This window comes from Eriocheir sinensis, chromosome 1 (assembly GCF_024679095.1).
Source record: "Eriocheir sinensis breed Jianghai 21 chromosome 1, ASM2467909v1, whole genome shotgun sequence".
NCBI lineage: Eukaryota > Metazoa > Arthropoda > Malacostraca > Decapoda > Varunidae > Eriocheir > Eriocheir sinensis.
In genome coordinates, this window is record NC_066509.1 from 442,525 (window position 1) to 459,750 (window position 17,226).

General features: G+C 43.2%; 1 protein-coding gene across 1 annotated transcript in view; it reads left to right on the plus strand.

Annotated features, from left to right (window-relative positions):
- LOC127001791 (ABC transporter F family member 4-like) overlaps positions 1 to 17,226 on the plus strand; it is a 99,138-nt gene that overhangs the window by 59,765 nt on the left and 22,147 nt on the right. The window contains exon 3 of the mRNA XM_050867006.1: positions 10,369 to 10,466. Within this exon, the coding sequence (XP_050722963.1) occupies positions 10,369 to 10,466 (98 nt within the window). The remainder of the gene's footprint in view (positions 1 to 10,368; positions 10,467 to 17,226) is intronic.

Consider the following 17,226-nt stretch of genomic DNA (forward strand, 5'->3'; position numbering starts at 1 on the left):
TAGAAAAACAAGAACAGAAGCTCGTTGAAGTTTATTATATTCTTCACCTTGGTTTTGATCCTATTAATTTTCTTCTTGTTATTGATTTTGCGACTATGACAGGTATTAAAGACATTTCGCCACCCAAGAACACGTATTTGACAAGGCTTTCGTAGGAGTTGTGGGTATTTCCAGGAGTAGTTTTATGACCCTGGTGGTAGTTTGACCCTTCCTCTGTACAGTGAACCTCAAGAAACACTCATTAGAACCCGACTGACCTCCTCTTTGGCCTTTAGAAATACCTGATGTTAGAAGCGGAAGTGTCTTATGATGCGGCTCTATGGCCCAAATTCCCATACATTTTCGGGTCTCACATCAACTGTTTCCCAAGGCCACAGAGGAGGTTAGTCGGGTTTTCATGAGTATTTTTCACTTTATTGGTGTAGAAGCCTCGTCAAACAATCCCCAGGCACATAAAACTCCCCATGGCAACACTAACACAACCTCTACGAAAGCCTTATCAAATGTTAGTGTATGAGCCCCGAAATCAGAGCATACTAGTCCATGTTTACGTGTATTTCCGTTAGGTTCACAGGAGCTCCCTATAAGACACTTTCGGTTCTCACATCAGCTATTTCTAAAGGCCAAAGAGGGGGTCAGTCGGGTTCTAATGAGTGTTTCTTTAGGTTCACGGTACAGAAGAAGGGTCACACTACCACCAGGATCATAAAACTACTCCTGGAAATGCCCACAACTCTTAAGAAAGCCTTGTCAAATAGGTGTTTTCGGGCGGAGAAATGGCTTATAATGCGACCCCTTATGTTCTCATGTCTGGTCCAACACAACCCTCCATCCATTATCTTCGCCAGCAACACGAGGGGACGCAGGTGTTGAGGAGGGGTTGCTGTGTCGCATCGTCACTCTGCGGGGCCCACACATACACCAGACGACGCGCTGACCCTTACAATGATGGACCAACGTGCGTCAGTAGCCTGCCCTCGTAGCATTAAGATGTGTGCCAGTGGTCTCTCTGTTAGGCTCATTGTCTTGTGCCTCAGCAACGCCAGACGTGCATGCATCCTGAAGCTGTCCTTACATATTGATACTGTGTCTATATGCAGGGCTATAACGTCAGTAGGCTCTATATTGGGTACGCTATAGGTCGTTCTACTCGCCTTAGATTCGCTTGTACTGTCGCCTTGTTGGTAGTTCTTTATATTCAGGTTTTTTAGTCTTGGTCTCTATGTCTGTTTAGTTCATCTTCATCGTAGACGTTCAGACATGATTAAGTAGCCTCGTTCAGCGTTAGTCTTTCTATGCAATGTTAGTTTGAGTCTGGTTGTGTTGTGTTTGGTTGTTGGTCATGTTTTTTTTTTTTTTTTTTTTTTTTTTTTTTTTTTTTTTTTTTTTTTTCTGCTTCTTCTCTTGTCGTCTTCTCTCTTCTTTTCTTTACCCTTCTCTCCTCCTCCTCCTCCTCCTCCTCCTCCTCCTCCTCCTCATCCCTCTCATTCTCATGCCCCTCCTCTTCCTTCGCAACTCACTCTTCCTCCTCCTCTTCCTCGTCCTCCTTCTCATCCCCCTTCTCGTTCTCATTCCCCTCCTCCTCCTCTTCCACCCTTCCCAAACGTGCCAGTGTTACCAATATCATCCCGCGGGCATTACTATGAGAGGCAGGGCGCGGAGGCTTAAGCATCTCGTGTGTACTAGACCTGAGACCTACTTTTGCGATGTTATATTTGATTCTTTTTTATTCTCTCATTTATTAGGAGTGGAAAGACAGTTAGAAAAAGGTGAAGGGGAGGTTACAGAGGAGTGGAAAGAGAGAGAGAAGTAATGATAGGAAGAAGGGAGAGTTAAAGAGAGAAAGAGAGAGAAGAGGATGAAGACAGAGACAAAACGAAGGAAGGGATTATTAAGAAGAAAGGAAAGGGAGAAAAGAGAGAAAGAAGAGGAGAGGAGAAGAGAGGGACGAAGGCAAAGAGAGAGAGAGAAGGAGAGAGAAGAGGGACGAAGGTAGGGAGAGAAGGGAGGAACGAGACGGAGGGAAAAGAATATTAAAAACAAGGAAAAGAAAGTAAGGAGGAAAGCAAAAAGAGGAGAAAGAGGAGAGATAAATGGAGAGAGAAAAGGAACGAAGGGAGAGAAGGGAAGGGTTAAGGTAGGGAGAGAAGGGAGAGAGAGAAGGGAGGGAGAGAGCCACTTTAGGAGCATCCCACGCCCTCTCATCATGTCAGTGTGTTTATCGTGAGGGAAAGGTGTGAAGGGAAGGTGTGTGTCTGTGTGTGGCGTAACCCCTGATGTAAACACGAGCCGGCCACACCCTCCTTAACCCTTCCTTCCTCCCTAACCCTTCCCCTGCCCCTCCTTCCTTAGCCCATTTAATCCCCCCTTCTGCCACTGTAACTCTACCCACGTTAACCTATTTCTCATCCCACTCCGTCACCTCTACCTCTTTCTTATCCCACGAAATTGATGACTGTTTGGATTAATGTTAGGTAAAGGTATAAGGGTCTCCACACACACACACATTACAAAGAGGAATATATAGGAGAGATTGATAATGCAAGAACTCACATTGTTAGATGGAAAGTCTCGTTACTGAGGAAGCATTATGAATCAAGTGAGGTTACGCGTAAAATAGATGTCTGAGTTTTGGTTATGTATCCTCAAACACATGACCGGCAAACAGAAACACGGTAGAAAGTAGATACATCGTTGATAATTGTAGAAACGAATCAATAACCTAAAAAAAACGATATAAAAAGATCATCGGCGATTGTAAGTAAGCCATGATATAAGTGAGCCGTAATAGGGAGGAGGTCAGTGGGATGAGAGGTCAACGCTGGGGTCACACACACGGAGGTCACGGGTAATTAGCAGGTCACGAGAGGTGCTGCCATGCCTCAGCCACCTCCTCCACCATCTCCTCCTCCTCTCCGTCGCCAGCTGGTGCCCAGAGAGAGAGAGAGTCAGAAATTGGCACTAAATTGGCTTCTTTCATGCCCCCATTACTCTCTCTCTCTCTCTCTCTCTCTCTCTCTCTCTCTCTCTCTCTCTCTCTCTCTCTCTCTCTCTCTCTCTTCACGGAGGAGATAGCAAAGAGGGAGGGAAAAATAAAGAAAATGGCGAATACTTGCATAGGGGAAGAAACGGGGAAATAAGGGCTAAAGGTTCAATGCATTCTCTCTCTTATTGTCCCGTGTTAAGCCGTGAATGAATGACTGAGGTAGGAAGGTGTCAGGCCCCGCGCTCGGCTGCTTGAGTTGCACCGTCGTGGCTGGCTGTTCGCCCATGCTACGACCCATATATCACCCTCTGTCCCTTTCTCGTCCTCCTCCTCTATATAACACCGGCTTATAAACACAGAAAGGCTCGTAGCTGCAAAATAACGCTCAGAGAAGTCAAAGTAGGGGGGGAAAGCAATATCCTCGGGTGTTTGAAACATATCGTATATAGGGCAGCTGCTTACGCCCAGGGGATGACGTGGAGGTACTCGCTCTTAATGCCCCATATCATTAAGCCGTGAATGAGCGACTGAACCTGTTTGGTGCGTGTGCATGCGTGTTATTTGGTGCTAGGAAGGAAGCTACACGCGAGTACTTGCTTGGCCGTGGTGAAGAAACGCTTACGCAGTTGTTCAGCGCTGCGGGACAAGTTTAAAGAGGGTCGTTGCTTATATGAAAGTCATGTCTCCTCCTCCTCCTCCTCCCCCTCCTCTCAGCCTCCGTTCTCCTCTGGGTAGGTCGTAGGGTTGTAATGATTTTGGTGATGATGATGGTGATGGTGGTGGTGATGGTGGTGATGGTGGTGGTTGTGGTGATGACTTAATTGCTAACTTTCCCTTCATTGCTGCTTTCACTGATGCCCTTTCGTTGTCACCACCACCACCACCACCACCATCACCATCACCATCAAATTCTCTTTTTCTTCATTTCTTTCTTATGCTATTTTTTTTATTTTTTTTATTTGCTGTTGTTTCTTTTTCTTCTCTTTACTTAAATCAGACATTCATTCCTTCGCATTTTTTCCATCTCCGTTTTCTCTTCTTAATTTCCCTTTTTATTTTCTTCATTTCCTTTTATTTTTTCCTCCTCTCTCCCTCCTGTCTTCTTTCTCTCCTTCCCTTATTCCTTACGTCTCTCCATCCCTCTTTTTCATCCCCTTCACTTTCTCTCCCTCTCCCTCCCTCCCTCCCTCCATCTTTTCTACTCTCCCCATTACCTTTTCATCCCTCCTATCTTCTCTTCTCCTTCTCTCCTTCCTTTCCTCCCTTCGTCTTTTCTTCTCTCTCTCTCCTTCCTTCTCTCCCTCCTCCCCCAGCTGACCACCTGTGCTCCTGTCCGGCTCACCTTCACGGCCGTTCCTCGCGTCCACTCGTTCAAGGTCACCGGGCTGGTTTTTAGAGAAGTAGAGCGTAGTTGTCCCGAGGAGGAGGAGGAGGAGGAGGAGGAGGGTGATGATTATAGTGATGAAGAACAGTAGTCGTGTAGTGGAGAATATAAAGGAAAAAGAGGAGGAGGAGGGAGATGAGGAGAAGGAGAATGATGAGCATGAGGAGGAGAAGGAGGGGGTGGAGAAGGAAGAGGAGGAGGAGAGGAGAGGATAGGAAGAAGAAGGAGAGAAAGAAGAAAAAGGAACATTATTATAACAGTAAACGTAGATGAAAACAACAACAAAAAAAGAAGAAAAATTATTACACTTATATTTTTAGAACACGGAAACTGTTATACTCAGGACTGTTAAATATATAGATGAATAGATAGAGAGATAGATAGACAGACAGACATATGGATAGATAGATAGATAGATAGAAGGCCTGGAAGAGTGGCTATATCAGTGTGTTTGGATCAAGTTTGTGGAAGCGACTCATCACTTCCTCAATGACCTGATTCTCACGAAGGCGAGTGTTGACAGGCAGTAGGCGAGTGTGTGTGTGTGTGTTCACCTGCCCTGCTTGTTGGTGGTGGTGGTGTTGGTGTTGGTGTTGATGGTGGTGTTGGTGTTGGTATTATTATTGTTGTTGTTGTTGTTGTTGTTGTTGTTGTTGTTGTTGTTGTTGTTGTTGTTGTTGTTGTTGTTGTTGTTGTTGTTGTTGTTGTTGTTGTTCTTTTTGATCAACTCGTTCTTCCTCTTATTATTATTATTATTGTTCTTCTAATTCTTGTTCTTATTCTTGCTCTTCTTCTTTTTCTTCTTCTTTTTCCTCATCTCCATTTCTTCCTCCTCCTTTTCTTCCTCTTATTCACTATCCGTTATTATTTTTTGTATTTTTTCCACTGTGTGTGTGTGTGTGTGTGTGTGTGTGTGTGTGTGTGTGTGTGTGTGTGTGTGTGTGTGTGTGTGTGTGTGTGTGTGTTCCGTCAGTTAGCGTTGCGAAAGCGTTATCGTTTCCACAGTCTTGAAACACTTGCGGTCAAAAAATATATAGCGTAACGGTTGCGTCGCGGTGTTTCCGATGCTCGTCTTCGTTGTAGTAGCAACAGTAGTAGTATTAGTGGTATCAGAAGTAGTAGTAGTAGTAGTAGTAGTAGTAGTAGTAGTAGTAGCAGTAGTAGTAGTAGTAGTAGTAGTAGTAGCAGTAGTAGTAGTAGTAGTAGTAGTACAAGGATGATGATGATGAGGAGGAGAAGTACGAGCAAGGGTAGTTGTTTGTTGTTCTTGTTGTAGTATTAGTATTGTCAGTAGTGCTATTATTGTAGTATTAGTATTAGTATTCTTAATAGTCCGTAGTATAAGCATTAATATTAGTAGCATAGTAGTAGTTGTGGTAGTTGTAGCATCAATAATACCAGTAACCATTTTCTATATCAACTTTCCCCTCACACAACATAATACACAGACGCCCGCGGCAGCAAAGGTACACACAAACACATACACACACACACACACACACACCAGGTACACACAAGAACACGGGCCAGAACCAAACGCAGACACAGTGAAGCCATCACGGGGACTGTTATCCACTTCATCACGCAGCCAGACACAGCAATACCCCGCAGGCCATAGCGTGAGGCCGGCCGCAGTCACAGAGGTCAAGAGATTGTTGCTCGTATTCTTAAACATTTCGGCGCCCAAGCACACACGTATTTGACAAGGCTTTCGTCGGGATTTTTGAGTCATTTCCAGGGGTAGTTTTTTGACCCTGGTGATAGTTTGACCCTTCTTCTGTACCATGAACCTAAAATATAACTCATAAGAACCCGTCTGATCTCCTTTTTGGCCTTTGGAAATGGATGATTTGAGAGACGAAAGCGTCTAACAGTATCGAGTGAAGAAGTTTAGAGAGAGAGAAAAGGAGAAAGACTGAAGGGAAGAGCAGGGTAAAAGAGAGTAGGGAGAGAGAAAGGGAGAAAGGAGGAAAGGAGAAAATAAGATAAAAGAAGGAAAGGAAGCAGTTTGAAAGTGAAAGTGGAGTAGGGAGAGAGAAAGGGAGGAAGGGAGAAAGGGCGGCCTATATATAATCACCCTCTAATGCCCTACCACCAATTTGACTTACGACACGAGCCTCGCCTGACATAACCTTTCCTTGCCAGCCACCGGAGTCTGTGTGTCTGTGTGTGTGTGTGTGTGTGCCGCAACTTGTCTCTGTCTTTCTGCCTCTCCCTCTCTCTGAACTCAATCATCTCTTGCCCCTGAATCCTCCTCCTCTTCCTCCTCCTCCTCCTCATCATCATCCTATGACCCACCATACACCCTAATCAACCAATCATGAACCAACGTCTGCCTTACAAAGAGATAGGGATGTGTATAGAAGCGACGGAGGCGAGTGAAGAAATGAGAGTGAAAAAAATGTATGGCAAGTGGAAAGAGAAAGGTTATTAGAGATGAATGAAAGACAGATACGAGGAAAGAACGATAGGGCATAGAAAATAGTAGCTAGTGGTGGATAGTAGAAATAATAGTTAGACGTAAGGGAGAAGACGAAGACTGAGAGATACGAGAGGAAAACAGAGGAACGGAAGACATCTAGAAGGAAATAATATAAGAAGAAGAAAAAAAAAAAAAAAACCCTGGACGTAAGAGAGAAAAAAAAGAGAAAGACGGAAACAGAGACGATTATGGAGATATGAAAGAAAAATGAAGATACGAAAGACATAAGAGGAAATGAAAGCAAAAAATAAAAAAAAAAGGGCTTGAGTATTAGACGTAAGAGAAAGTAAAGAAAACGAAACGAAGACAATTATGGAAGGCTTAAGAAAGTAACGCAAATAGAGAAACAACAAGAAACAATATAAATTAATAGGAAACAGGAAATAACAAGAAGAAAACTCAGGAAAATTAGACACGAGAGAAAACGCAGAAACAGAGAAAAAGGAAACAGAGGCAATAATGGAAAGCTTATTAGGAAAGTAGCGGAAAAAGGAAAGTAATAATGAGATTGACTTGAACCCAATCATCTTGCAGGCTGGCGCTCTCCAATATCATCATCATCATTACTCCACCCAACACCAGCCTCCACCCAGCCACCATACGCCCCAATCACCCCCTAATCACCCCAATCATTGTCCCCCACCCCCTCTCCACCCCTCCACCCCTCGTTTGGAGCTAGGAAAGTGCAGAGTAGTAGAGGATGTATAAGAGCATTGAGATAAAGTAGGAATATATATGAAAAACAACAATGGGGATGATTCTAATAGTTGTGGTGGTGGTGGTGGTAGTGGTGGTGGTGGTGATGGTGTTGTTGTTGTTGGTGGCGGTGGTAGTAGTAGTAGTAGCAGTAGTAGTTGTAGTAGTAGTAGTAGCAATGATGATAATTATAATAAGAATAAGAATCAGAATGAAAATAAGAAGAAGCAGAGGAAAGAAATTAAAAAGAAGCGAAAAAAATGAAAAAAGAAGGAAAAGGAAAAGAAGGAAAAAAAGGATAATTAAAAGGAAAAAAGACGATAACTTAGAAGAAAAAGGACAACCAAAAAAAAAGAGAAATATGTATAAACAATAATGAAGAAACCAACCAACCCCCAAAAATATTCTAGCAGGGAACAAGAATTTCTCCCACTAACACTAATGGAGGACTGAGCACTGAGCACTGAGGAGTAAAGGTTAAGACGTCTGGCTCCACGGGACGCCAAGCAAACAGCCGCAGGAACCCAACACAGCGCAGCAAGATGCCGTGGCCTCGTTAGCAAGCACGGCGCAGGCAGGCGGGGTCGGGGCGGAGGTCGAGGGCGGCGGGGTGACGCGGCCTCATCTTCGCCCAGCGGGAAGAGCGGCCACGACGAGAGGCAGACGGAAGGTGATGAAGAAGGAAAGGGAAGTACTGGAGGGTTGATGGTATAACAAGGATGATTTTGGCGTGGATAGAGATGATGGTAGATGGTTTAAGAGGAAGAAGAGAAGGTGGAGAGGGAGCAGTTGGAGGTGGAAGAAGAGGAATAGGTGATTGAGGAGAAATGCAAGAGGAAAGCGAGGTACTGAAGGGTTGGTGGAAAGTAGGGGTCGTTTTTGCGTAGATATAGAGGAAGGTGGATGCTGCATAGGAGGAGAAGGAGGAGGAGGGGGAAAAGACGAAGTAGGAGGAGAGGGGGAGAAGGCGAATTAGAAGGAGGACGAAGTGACTGAGACGAAATATATATATAAAAAAAAGATGCGAAGATTAACAAGAACATGCACTTAAAGAACAAGAGGAACATGAAAAAAAAACAAGAAAACGGAAAGAAAGAGAAACAAACAAAAGGAGAAAAATGAGAAATACAAACAAACAAACAAATAAACAAAAGCAAGAATACAAGAACACCTAAAAACTAAGGAACTGACTTTCATTATTATTGGTCTTGTATTATTTTTATCCTTATTTTATATCATCATCATCATTCCTCCTCCTCCACCTCCTCCACCTTTTCCTCCTCCTCCTCATCATCATCATCATTTTTTCACTCGTAAGAAAGCGGAGGCAAAATTTTCACTTTTCGCAGAAGTAACTGATTGAAAAAGGAAAGTGGAAAGGGTTAATTACGCCACTAATTGTTTGCCTACGTGAGGGAAAGGTGTGTGTGTGTGTGTGTGTGTGTGTGTGTGTGTGTGTGTGTGTGTGTGTGTGTGTGTGTGTGTGTGCCACGTTCTCCACCTCTGATGTTAGTGTTCTCCATCCTATACAATTCTTTTATTCTGGTTTACCATCTGTTAATATTTCTTCGTATTATATAATCTGCCGAAGTCCACATTATCGTCTTCATCGTCTTTAATTAAAATGTCTTCAACATTTGGCTATGCCCTAAGCTAACTGTCCTGATATATCTACCCTAGTCTATCTATCAATCTTAATCTATATATTTTAATGCAATGCTTGGTTCCTGCTCTTTTTTAACCTATTAATTTATCTTGCTTACTGCTTTCCCCTAACTTATCTATCTAAATCTATCTTAGTCTAATGCTTGATCGCTGCCTCTATGTGTTATTACCAGATAGAGATAAAAATAATGGGTAGTAATGGAGAGACTGGCAGCGAGCATCATGGACTTGGGAACAGAGAAAATTAGAAAATATATTAATGTTGAAAGACAGAATCTATAAGGACGGACAGCAATTACGATTAAAATAAGACTTGCTAATAGATGAATAACCTAAATAATTGTGGTCTAATTGTATAGTTTGTCATGTCAAGGTTATAGTTGTGCTGTAGGTACCGTTCCTTGTAGTGTGTTTCACCAGTGTTTGGCTCTCTAACGCTATAGTTTATCCTAAAATCTGTCTTCTCTATACCGTAGAGTTAAATGAGAAAACTATAAAAGATGGCTGACTTAAGCAATTTCAAGCCACCTCCAATACTGTTAACTATAATACAGTACTACTACTACTACTTCTACTACTACTACTACTACTACTACTACTACTACTACTACTACTACTACTACTACTACTACTACCACTATTACTGCTACATATTTCCTTTTTTTATTTTTTTCGGTGTAGTATATTGAGTTTTTAGGTTGCTTGTGTAAATTGAAATGCCGCAAATTCCATGACATAGATACGGAGCGATAATAAATAAAGGTCTAGTTCATTGGTCCCAGTTTTGAATTATTGTGATCGTTAGTGCCAATACGATAAACACATTCAATAAAATATTATATAAATTCGTGGATAATAATGTTAGGTGGGGTTAGGTTCCCAGGAGCTGCCTTGCATAGACCAACTGGCGGGCTTTTGCAGACACCTTACGTTCTTATGTCCCACTAAATAATATACATATGAGTGCTTGGCTATGGAGGTGGAAAGGAGTATTTGTATGTGAATGTGTCAAGGTGTTCTCCCGTACCTAAGTAGAAATAATAAACATACAAAACAAATAGGTGTAGTTATTTCTTAGTCTGCAATGTTTTATGGTGCTGTTTGGTGTTGTTGTTTCTTCATTGTGTGTTTCATAAGTGTCCTTCTTCCTTGCAGTGGTGGGCGAGCGTGTGAGTGGGCGGGGCGAGGCTGCGGCACTGCGATGGGAGCCCCTACTGTGTGTGCTGCCCGAGGGCCTGGCCGCCTCCACGCAGGTGAGTACCCAACCTGTGTGTGTGTGTGTGTGTGTGTGTGTGTGTGTGTGTGTGTGTGTGTGTGTGTGTATCCATTCATCAGCTTCCATTTCGTGTCATTCCCTTTATATCTATTTCCGTGACTGAGGAAGTAGGTGACGGAGAAAAAGAGAATGAATGAAAGAAAAAAAAAGGAGAGAAGAGATAAATAAAAGAAAATAGAAAAAAAGATAAGAAGAGGTAAGGAAGCTAAGAGTGCAAGTATGAAAATAATTACCGAGGGAAGGGAAGGGAAAGAATGAAGAGGGAAAAGAAGAAAGAAAAGGAGGAGGAGGGAAAAGAAAAAAAAAAACGAGAAAGAAAAGAAAAAAAAAACAAGTGTGTGTGTGTGTGTGTGTGTGTGTGTGTGTGTGTGTGTGTGTGTGTGTGTGTGTGTGTGTCACCAATATCAGCGAATGCAACAGTAACAGTAACGTGGTGCATTTCAGCGTTCCCGAAAAGTTACAAAACAAATACCACGCAACCAACATGAATAAGCAATAAAGGGAAAGAGAGTAAGGGAAGGAGAGAGGGAGGGAGAGGGTGAGAGTGGGTGAGGGAGGGAGAGAGAACGAAGGTGAGCCTGAGGTGTGACCGGCGGCAGGTATAAAGTGGCCAGGTAACAAGGCAATCAGTTACCTGGTCAGCGAAGTCAGGGTGTCGCAGGAAATACTGGGAGTGACCACACAGTCTGAGAACGCGCGTGTGGGGCTGCTGGAAGGGGGTGGAAGGAAAGGAGGGAGTGGGTGGATGAGGAAGAGGGCGAAGGGAAATGGTGGGAAGGAAGCATGAGGAGTGAAAAGGGGACGGGAAAGACTGAGAGAAGAGTGTGGAAGGGAAGAAGTAGATGGGAAAGTGTAGGGAAGAATGAGGGTGAAGAAGGAGATGGGAGAGAATGGGAAGCAAGAATGGAGGGGAAGTAGGAGATGGGAAAGGGAGGGAAGGAAGCTTGAGAACGGAAGGAAATAATGGGTGAGAGAGAGAGAGAGAAAGGGAAGGGGGAGAAGGGAGAATCAGTGGAGGAAGTTCGAAAGGGAAGAAAATATGAGAAGTTAGAGGGAGATGGGAAAGGATGAGAAGGAAGTATGGGGAGGAAAAGGGAGATGGGAAAAGGTGGGAAGTGAGTGTTAGGGAAGAAGAGTAGAAGTGGAAGACAGTTGTTGGGAGAGAAAGAAAGGGAAAGGGGAAGGGAAAAGAAGTAGAGGAAGTGCGAGAGGAGGAAGGAGGGAAAAAAATAGTGAGGGACTGAAGGAGGAAAAGAAGAGAAGGAGAGACAGGGCGGGAGCGTAGGGGTGAAGGTGAAGGAAGGAGAGAGAGGGAAGGAGGGAGGGGAAGAAATGAATTGTAAGAAGAAAGTAAAGGAGTTAAGGAAAAGGACGGAGAAAAGGGGAACGAAAAGGGAAAATGAGAGAAAGAAAAGAAAAGAAAAGGAAAGTTGAGAGTGCAAAGCTGAAAGATAATTACCGAAGAAGGAAAAGATGGAAGACGAGAAGAAAAAGAAGAAGGAAAAGAAGAAAGAAAAGAAAAAGGAAGTAAAATAGAATGAGAAAAGTATGAAAAATGAAATGTTTCGTTGGTCTTCATAAACGCGGGCGACTTTTCATTCTATGTCGCCCCGAGAGAGACCGTGAACGAAGCGGCGAAATATTTGTGGCGAAACAGCGTTGAGTCACACAAAGGAAGGATCGTGAGTGTAGCTTAGGTTCGAACCCCCCTCACTCCTCCTATCTCCTCTTCCTCCTATTCTTTTTCGTTTTTTTTCATATCCATTTTTTTTCTCTCCCACCTCTTATTTTTTCCTATTTTCCTTCCTCTTTTCCTTTTCATTTTATCATTTTGTCTTCTTCCTCCTCTGTCTCCTCCTCTTCTTTTTTTTGTCTTTCCCTTCTTGTCTTCCTTTTTCATAACCTTTTTGCATATTTCCTCCTTTTCCTTCTCTTCGTTTTCTTCTTCTTCTTCCTCCTCCTCCTCCTCCTCCTGCCCAAATGAAGCAATCTTGATCATTTGCCGCAAAAAGTATCAAAAAGTACCAGGAAGGAAGGCACCCGGCAAAGAAGGAAGGGGGGAGGGAAGGGAGAGACTGCGACAGAAAGCTCACTATCTACTGTTGCATTGAAGTCATTGCCTCACCGCCCACTACAAGACAATATAGGAGAGTAGATCACTATTTACTGTTGCATTGAAGTCATTTCCTCACCGTCCCCCTCAAGGCAGTATAGCAGAGTAGATTACTATTTACTGTCGCATCGAAATCTCCTCACCAAGATAATTTAGCAGAGTGGAACCTTCCTGCCTTAGTTCATATGTTCAAAAAGCCCATGGTTCGGAAATGAGCACCGTATCCACGCGCAGCCTTACCTACCTTCCCGCGGCCTTGGTATCCACATTCCTTGATCCCTCTCACTAGTATATGAGCTTTGAAATGGTCCTCTTTCTATAGTATTTCCTTAGCATTTCCTCCTTCCTATATGACTTGAAGAATGCCGCTAAAAAATGCCTTGATGTAGGTAGGTCCTCACTCCCCTCTATCTTCTTCGTCTTCCTCTTCTTCCTCCTCTTCCTCCTCCTCCTTCTCCTCTGCTTGACTCTCACCTCTCGGCCACCCACGTCCTCCATTTACACCTTTTCATTCTCTACCTCCCACGATCTCATACCCTTCTTCCTCCTCCTCCTCCTCCTCCCCTCATACCTGCTCGACGGTTTTCTTTGTGTCTTTGTTCTTTCTCTGGATTTTCTTTTTTATAATCATCCATCCTTTTTTCTTCCTTTCCCTTCTCTCCCTCTTCCGCTAAACGGTTTAGTCTCGCCTACTTAAGCTTGATCCTGGCACGATTTTTCTTCCTTTCTTTAATTCAGATTCTCGTAATATTCGCGGCCTCCCATTCACTTCTCCCTCCTCCACTTCCTGCTGTTGATAAGTTCGCATCAGTAGAAGTGCTAGAGGTCACAGCGATAAGTATAAGGTAGATAAATTGAGTCTTGATTCTTGCAGTACTGTTCTTGCGTACTCGAAATTCTCTTAGCATTCACACACTCGCTTTCTCTACCCCTCTCTCCTCCACTTCCTGCAGCTGATAAAGTTCGTATACTGAATAGACTTAAAGCATAAACCCGCGGTGATAAGTACACGTTAGGTTAAATGAGGTTCAAGGAAATATACGAAAAAGAAACTGGTTTATAAATAGAGTCGAAGATGAAAGAAATAAGCTGCACGATTTTGAGGTTAGTGGTAAAACAAGTAAAGGCTTAAGGCTGTTGTTAATAAGGCGACACTATAAACTGGAATGATGAGCTGGGATTAATACAGAGGGAACTATACAAAAATAAGTGAGGGATTAAATTAAGTTAGAATAGATAGATTTAAGGATAGCGATGTCTGAGGTCAAGTCCCTAGTCCTTAGGCAGATCCAGTCCTTGTAGTCACCATATGCATCCTAATATATGTGAGGGATTAAGTTAAGTTAGATTAGATAGATTTAAGGATAGGGATGTCTGAGGTCAAGTCCCTAGTCCTCAGGCAGATCCAGTCCTTGTAGTCACCATATGCATCCTTATATATCCTTCTCTCTTCAACAAGTTTCACCTTTATCCATTCTCATAAATTCTTCACTTTACGATAATTAATTCCTTCTTTTTTCTTCTGTCTTATTACACTCCTCTCATTGTGTATCCTAATGTATCCGCCCATACATTCTACTATAAGGGAAGTCGATTATTTCTTGTCCTGTTCAATCATTTTCCTATCCTTGTATATCCTAATGTATCCACTCGTACAGTCCCCACTTCCTTTCCCTTCTTTATCACGCTCCTTATATGCTTGTGTATCCTAATGTATCCACCATTCATTCTACTATAAGGGAAGTCGATTATTTTTTGTCCTGTTCAATCATTCTTCTATCCTTGTTTATCTTAATGTATCCACTCGTACAGCCCTCACTTCCTTTCCCCTCTTTATCACGCTTCTTATATGCTTGTGTATCCTAATGTATCCACCATTCATTCTACTATAAGGGAAGTCGATTATTTCTCTTCCTGTTCAATCATTTTCCTATCCTTGTTTATCCTAATGTATCCACTCGTACAGTCCCCACTTCCTTTCCCTTCTTTATCACGCTCCTTATATGCTCGTGTATCCTAATGTATCCGCCCATACATTCTACTATAAGGGAAGTCGATTATTTCTTGTCCTGTTCAATCATTCTTCTATCCTTGTTTATCCTAATGTATCCACTCGTACAGTCCCCTTTTCCTTTCCCCTCTTTATCACGCTTCTTATATGCTAATGTATCCTAATGTATCCATGTATTCCACCCACTGTTACTTTTTTCAGCTCTCATACACTCTCCACTTCCTTCCTTCTGTTTAATCACTCCATATATTCTTGTGTATTCTAATATATCCTTTTCTTGTCTCCCATTTCCACCTTTCTTGCGGTTTCATATGCTCTCCACTTCCTCTTTCCTTCCTTCTCCAATTTCATCACTTCATATATTCTTTTGTATCCTAATATGTCCTTTTCTTCTCTCCCATTGTCACGTTTCTCCGCTCTCATACACTCTCCACTTCCTATGAGTAAATTCTTTCCTTTTTTCTTCCTTCTTATCACCGTTAGTCCCTCGCCGCCCCTCCCTCGCCGCCTTCATCACGGCGTAACCTCTCCCATTAGTCCTCATTCTTCAGGAGATCTCAGCGTCACTTCCTATTAAGATAAGGCCGCTCCTAGCTCAAACCTTCCTCCCTCTCTTATGCCTCCTCTCCCTCCTTGACCATTCTCTACCTTAACTGTTTTTTTTACCCTCCTTTTCCTTCCTACGTGACCTACCTTTCTTCCTTTTCTCACCTCTCCTCTCTATATAGGGGAGGCGGTGGATGAGTGGATAGCGTGCGGAGGACCGGGTTTGCTCCTCACCTTCCGCCACAAGACAGATAAGAGAAAGGAAAGAAAGAAAGAAATAAGAGAAAGGAGAACCAAAGCTAGGAAAAAGAGAAGTAAGAGAAGGAGATAAAAAGAGTATAGAGACAGAAGAAGAGATAGAGGAGAAAAACGAAGCAGAAGTGATGAGAAAAGAACTAGAATTACGATGAGGAAAAAGAGGAGAGTAAAGAGGCATTAGCGGACGAAGAAAAACAAGAAAAAAGGAAGAAAAAAAGGGGCGTAAGACAATGAAAGGGTTGTCTTGTCCGTCTAAGGAACCGTGAGAAAGGGACAAATTGCGGGGCCATATATCCTGAGAGAGAGAGAGAGAGAGAGAGAGAGAGAGAGAGAGAGAGAGAGCGTGGGAGAGTTTGGAGTTTTAATGTTTTCTAACGAGCCTACAAAATCGTGGCCCCTTTGAGTGTGTTTAGCTGTGTTTCCTCACCGCCTTTGTTGGGAGCCGAGGGGACACACGACTTGCTCCTCCTCCTCTTCTTCTTTTTCCTTTCCTTCCTTCTCCTCTTATTTCTTCTCTTCTCCATTCTCGTTATTTTCCTTCGCTGACTTCGATTCTGACTTTAACAAATACACTCGACTTCCTTCTCCTCCTCTTCTTCGTCTCCTTCCTCCTCCTCCTCCTCCTCCTCCTTCTTCTTTACCTCCTCCTTCTACTCCTTCTCTTCCTTATTCTCATTCTTTTCCTTCACAGACTTCGATTCTGGCTTGTTTTCCCTCCTACTTCACGCGACTTCCTCTCCTCCTTTTCCTTCTCTTCTTCCTCTTCCTTCTCCTCCTTTGTTTATTCTGAATGTGACTTTTCTTTCTCTCCCCTTTCTTCCTCTCCTCTTCCTCCTTCTCTTTCTCCTTATCCTCCTCCTTCGCGAGATAAAAAGAGAGCATAAAAATGTCATAGAATACTTCTTGTTCAGTGTTCCCATGTGTGTGTGTGTGTGTGTGTGTGTGTGTGTGTGTGTGTGTGTGTGTGTGTGTGTGTGTGTGTGTGTGTGTGTGTGTGTGTGTGTGTGTGTGTGTGTGTGTGTGTGTGTGTGTGTTTCTCTCTCTCTCTCTCTCTCTCTCTCTCTCTCTCTCTCTCTCTCCTTGTAAGTAAAAATATATGCCAAGTAAATTCATATGAAGGAAAAACAAAACTCAATGATTTTCCTTTTAGTTTCATATTTTCACATCTTATTTTTTCCCTCTCCGAAGTTGGAAGGCAGCCCAGAGGAGAGAGGAGCGGCGAAAGTTGTTCTAAGCCTCCCTCCACTGGTTAGCTCTTTTTTTTTATGATAATACAGTCAGTCTATCATTTACTTCCTAAAATGTGTTTAAGAACCTCCTGTGTACTACAATGTGGGCTGGTGCTACTTGTGTTGATGTTGGTATTACTACTACTACTACTACTACTGCTGTTGCTATTACTACTGCTACTACTACTATACTATTACTACTACTACTACTACTACTACTACTACTACTACTACTACTACTACCACCACCGTCAATCACCAACGCTACTACTACTACAACTCCTACTACTCTTCCTTTCATCCCAAACACGCCGCGGAGAGAGACTGAGAAAGAGAGAGAGGGAGAGAGTCAGGGCAGGGAGTGGTGGTGGTGGTGGCCAGGCTCCCGACCCACCAACCCCATAAAAGTGAACTCGGGCAGGGGGCAGCGGCGACAACGGGTTCTCGGGGGGATGAACAAGCAGCTCTCGGGCGCAACTTTCTCCGGGGCGGGAAGAGCGAGAGAGTGAGAGGCAAATACCAACCACGTTATATACCTACGAATCTATCTTTTTGCTGAACTATAAAAAGACATCCGGAT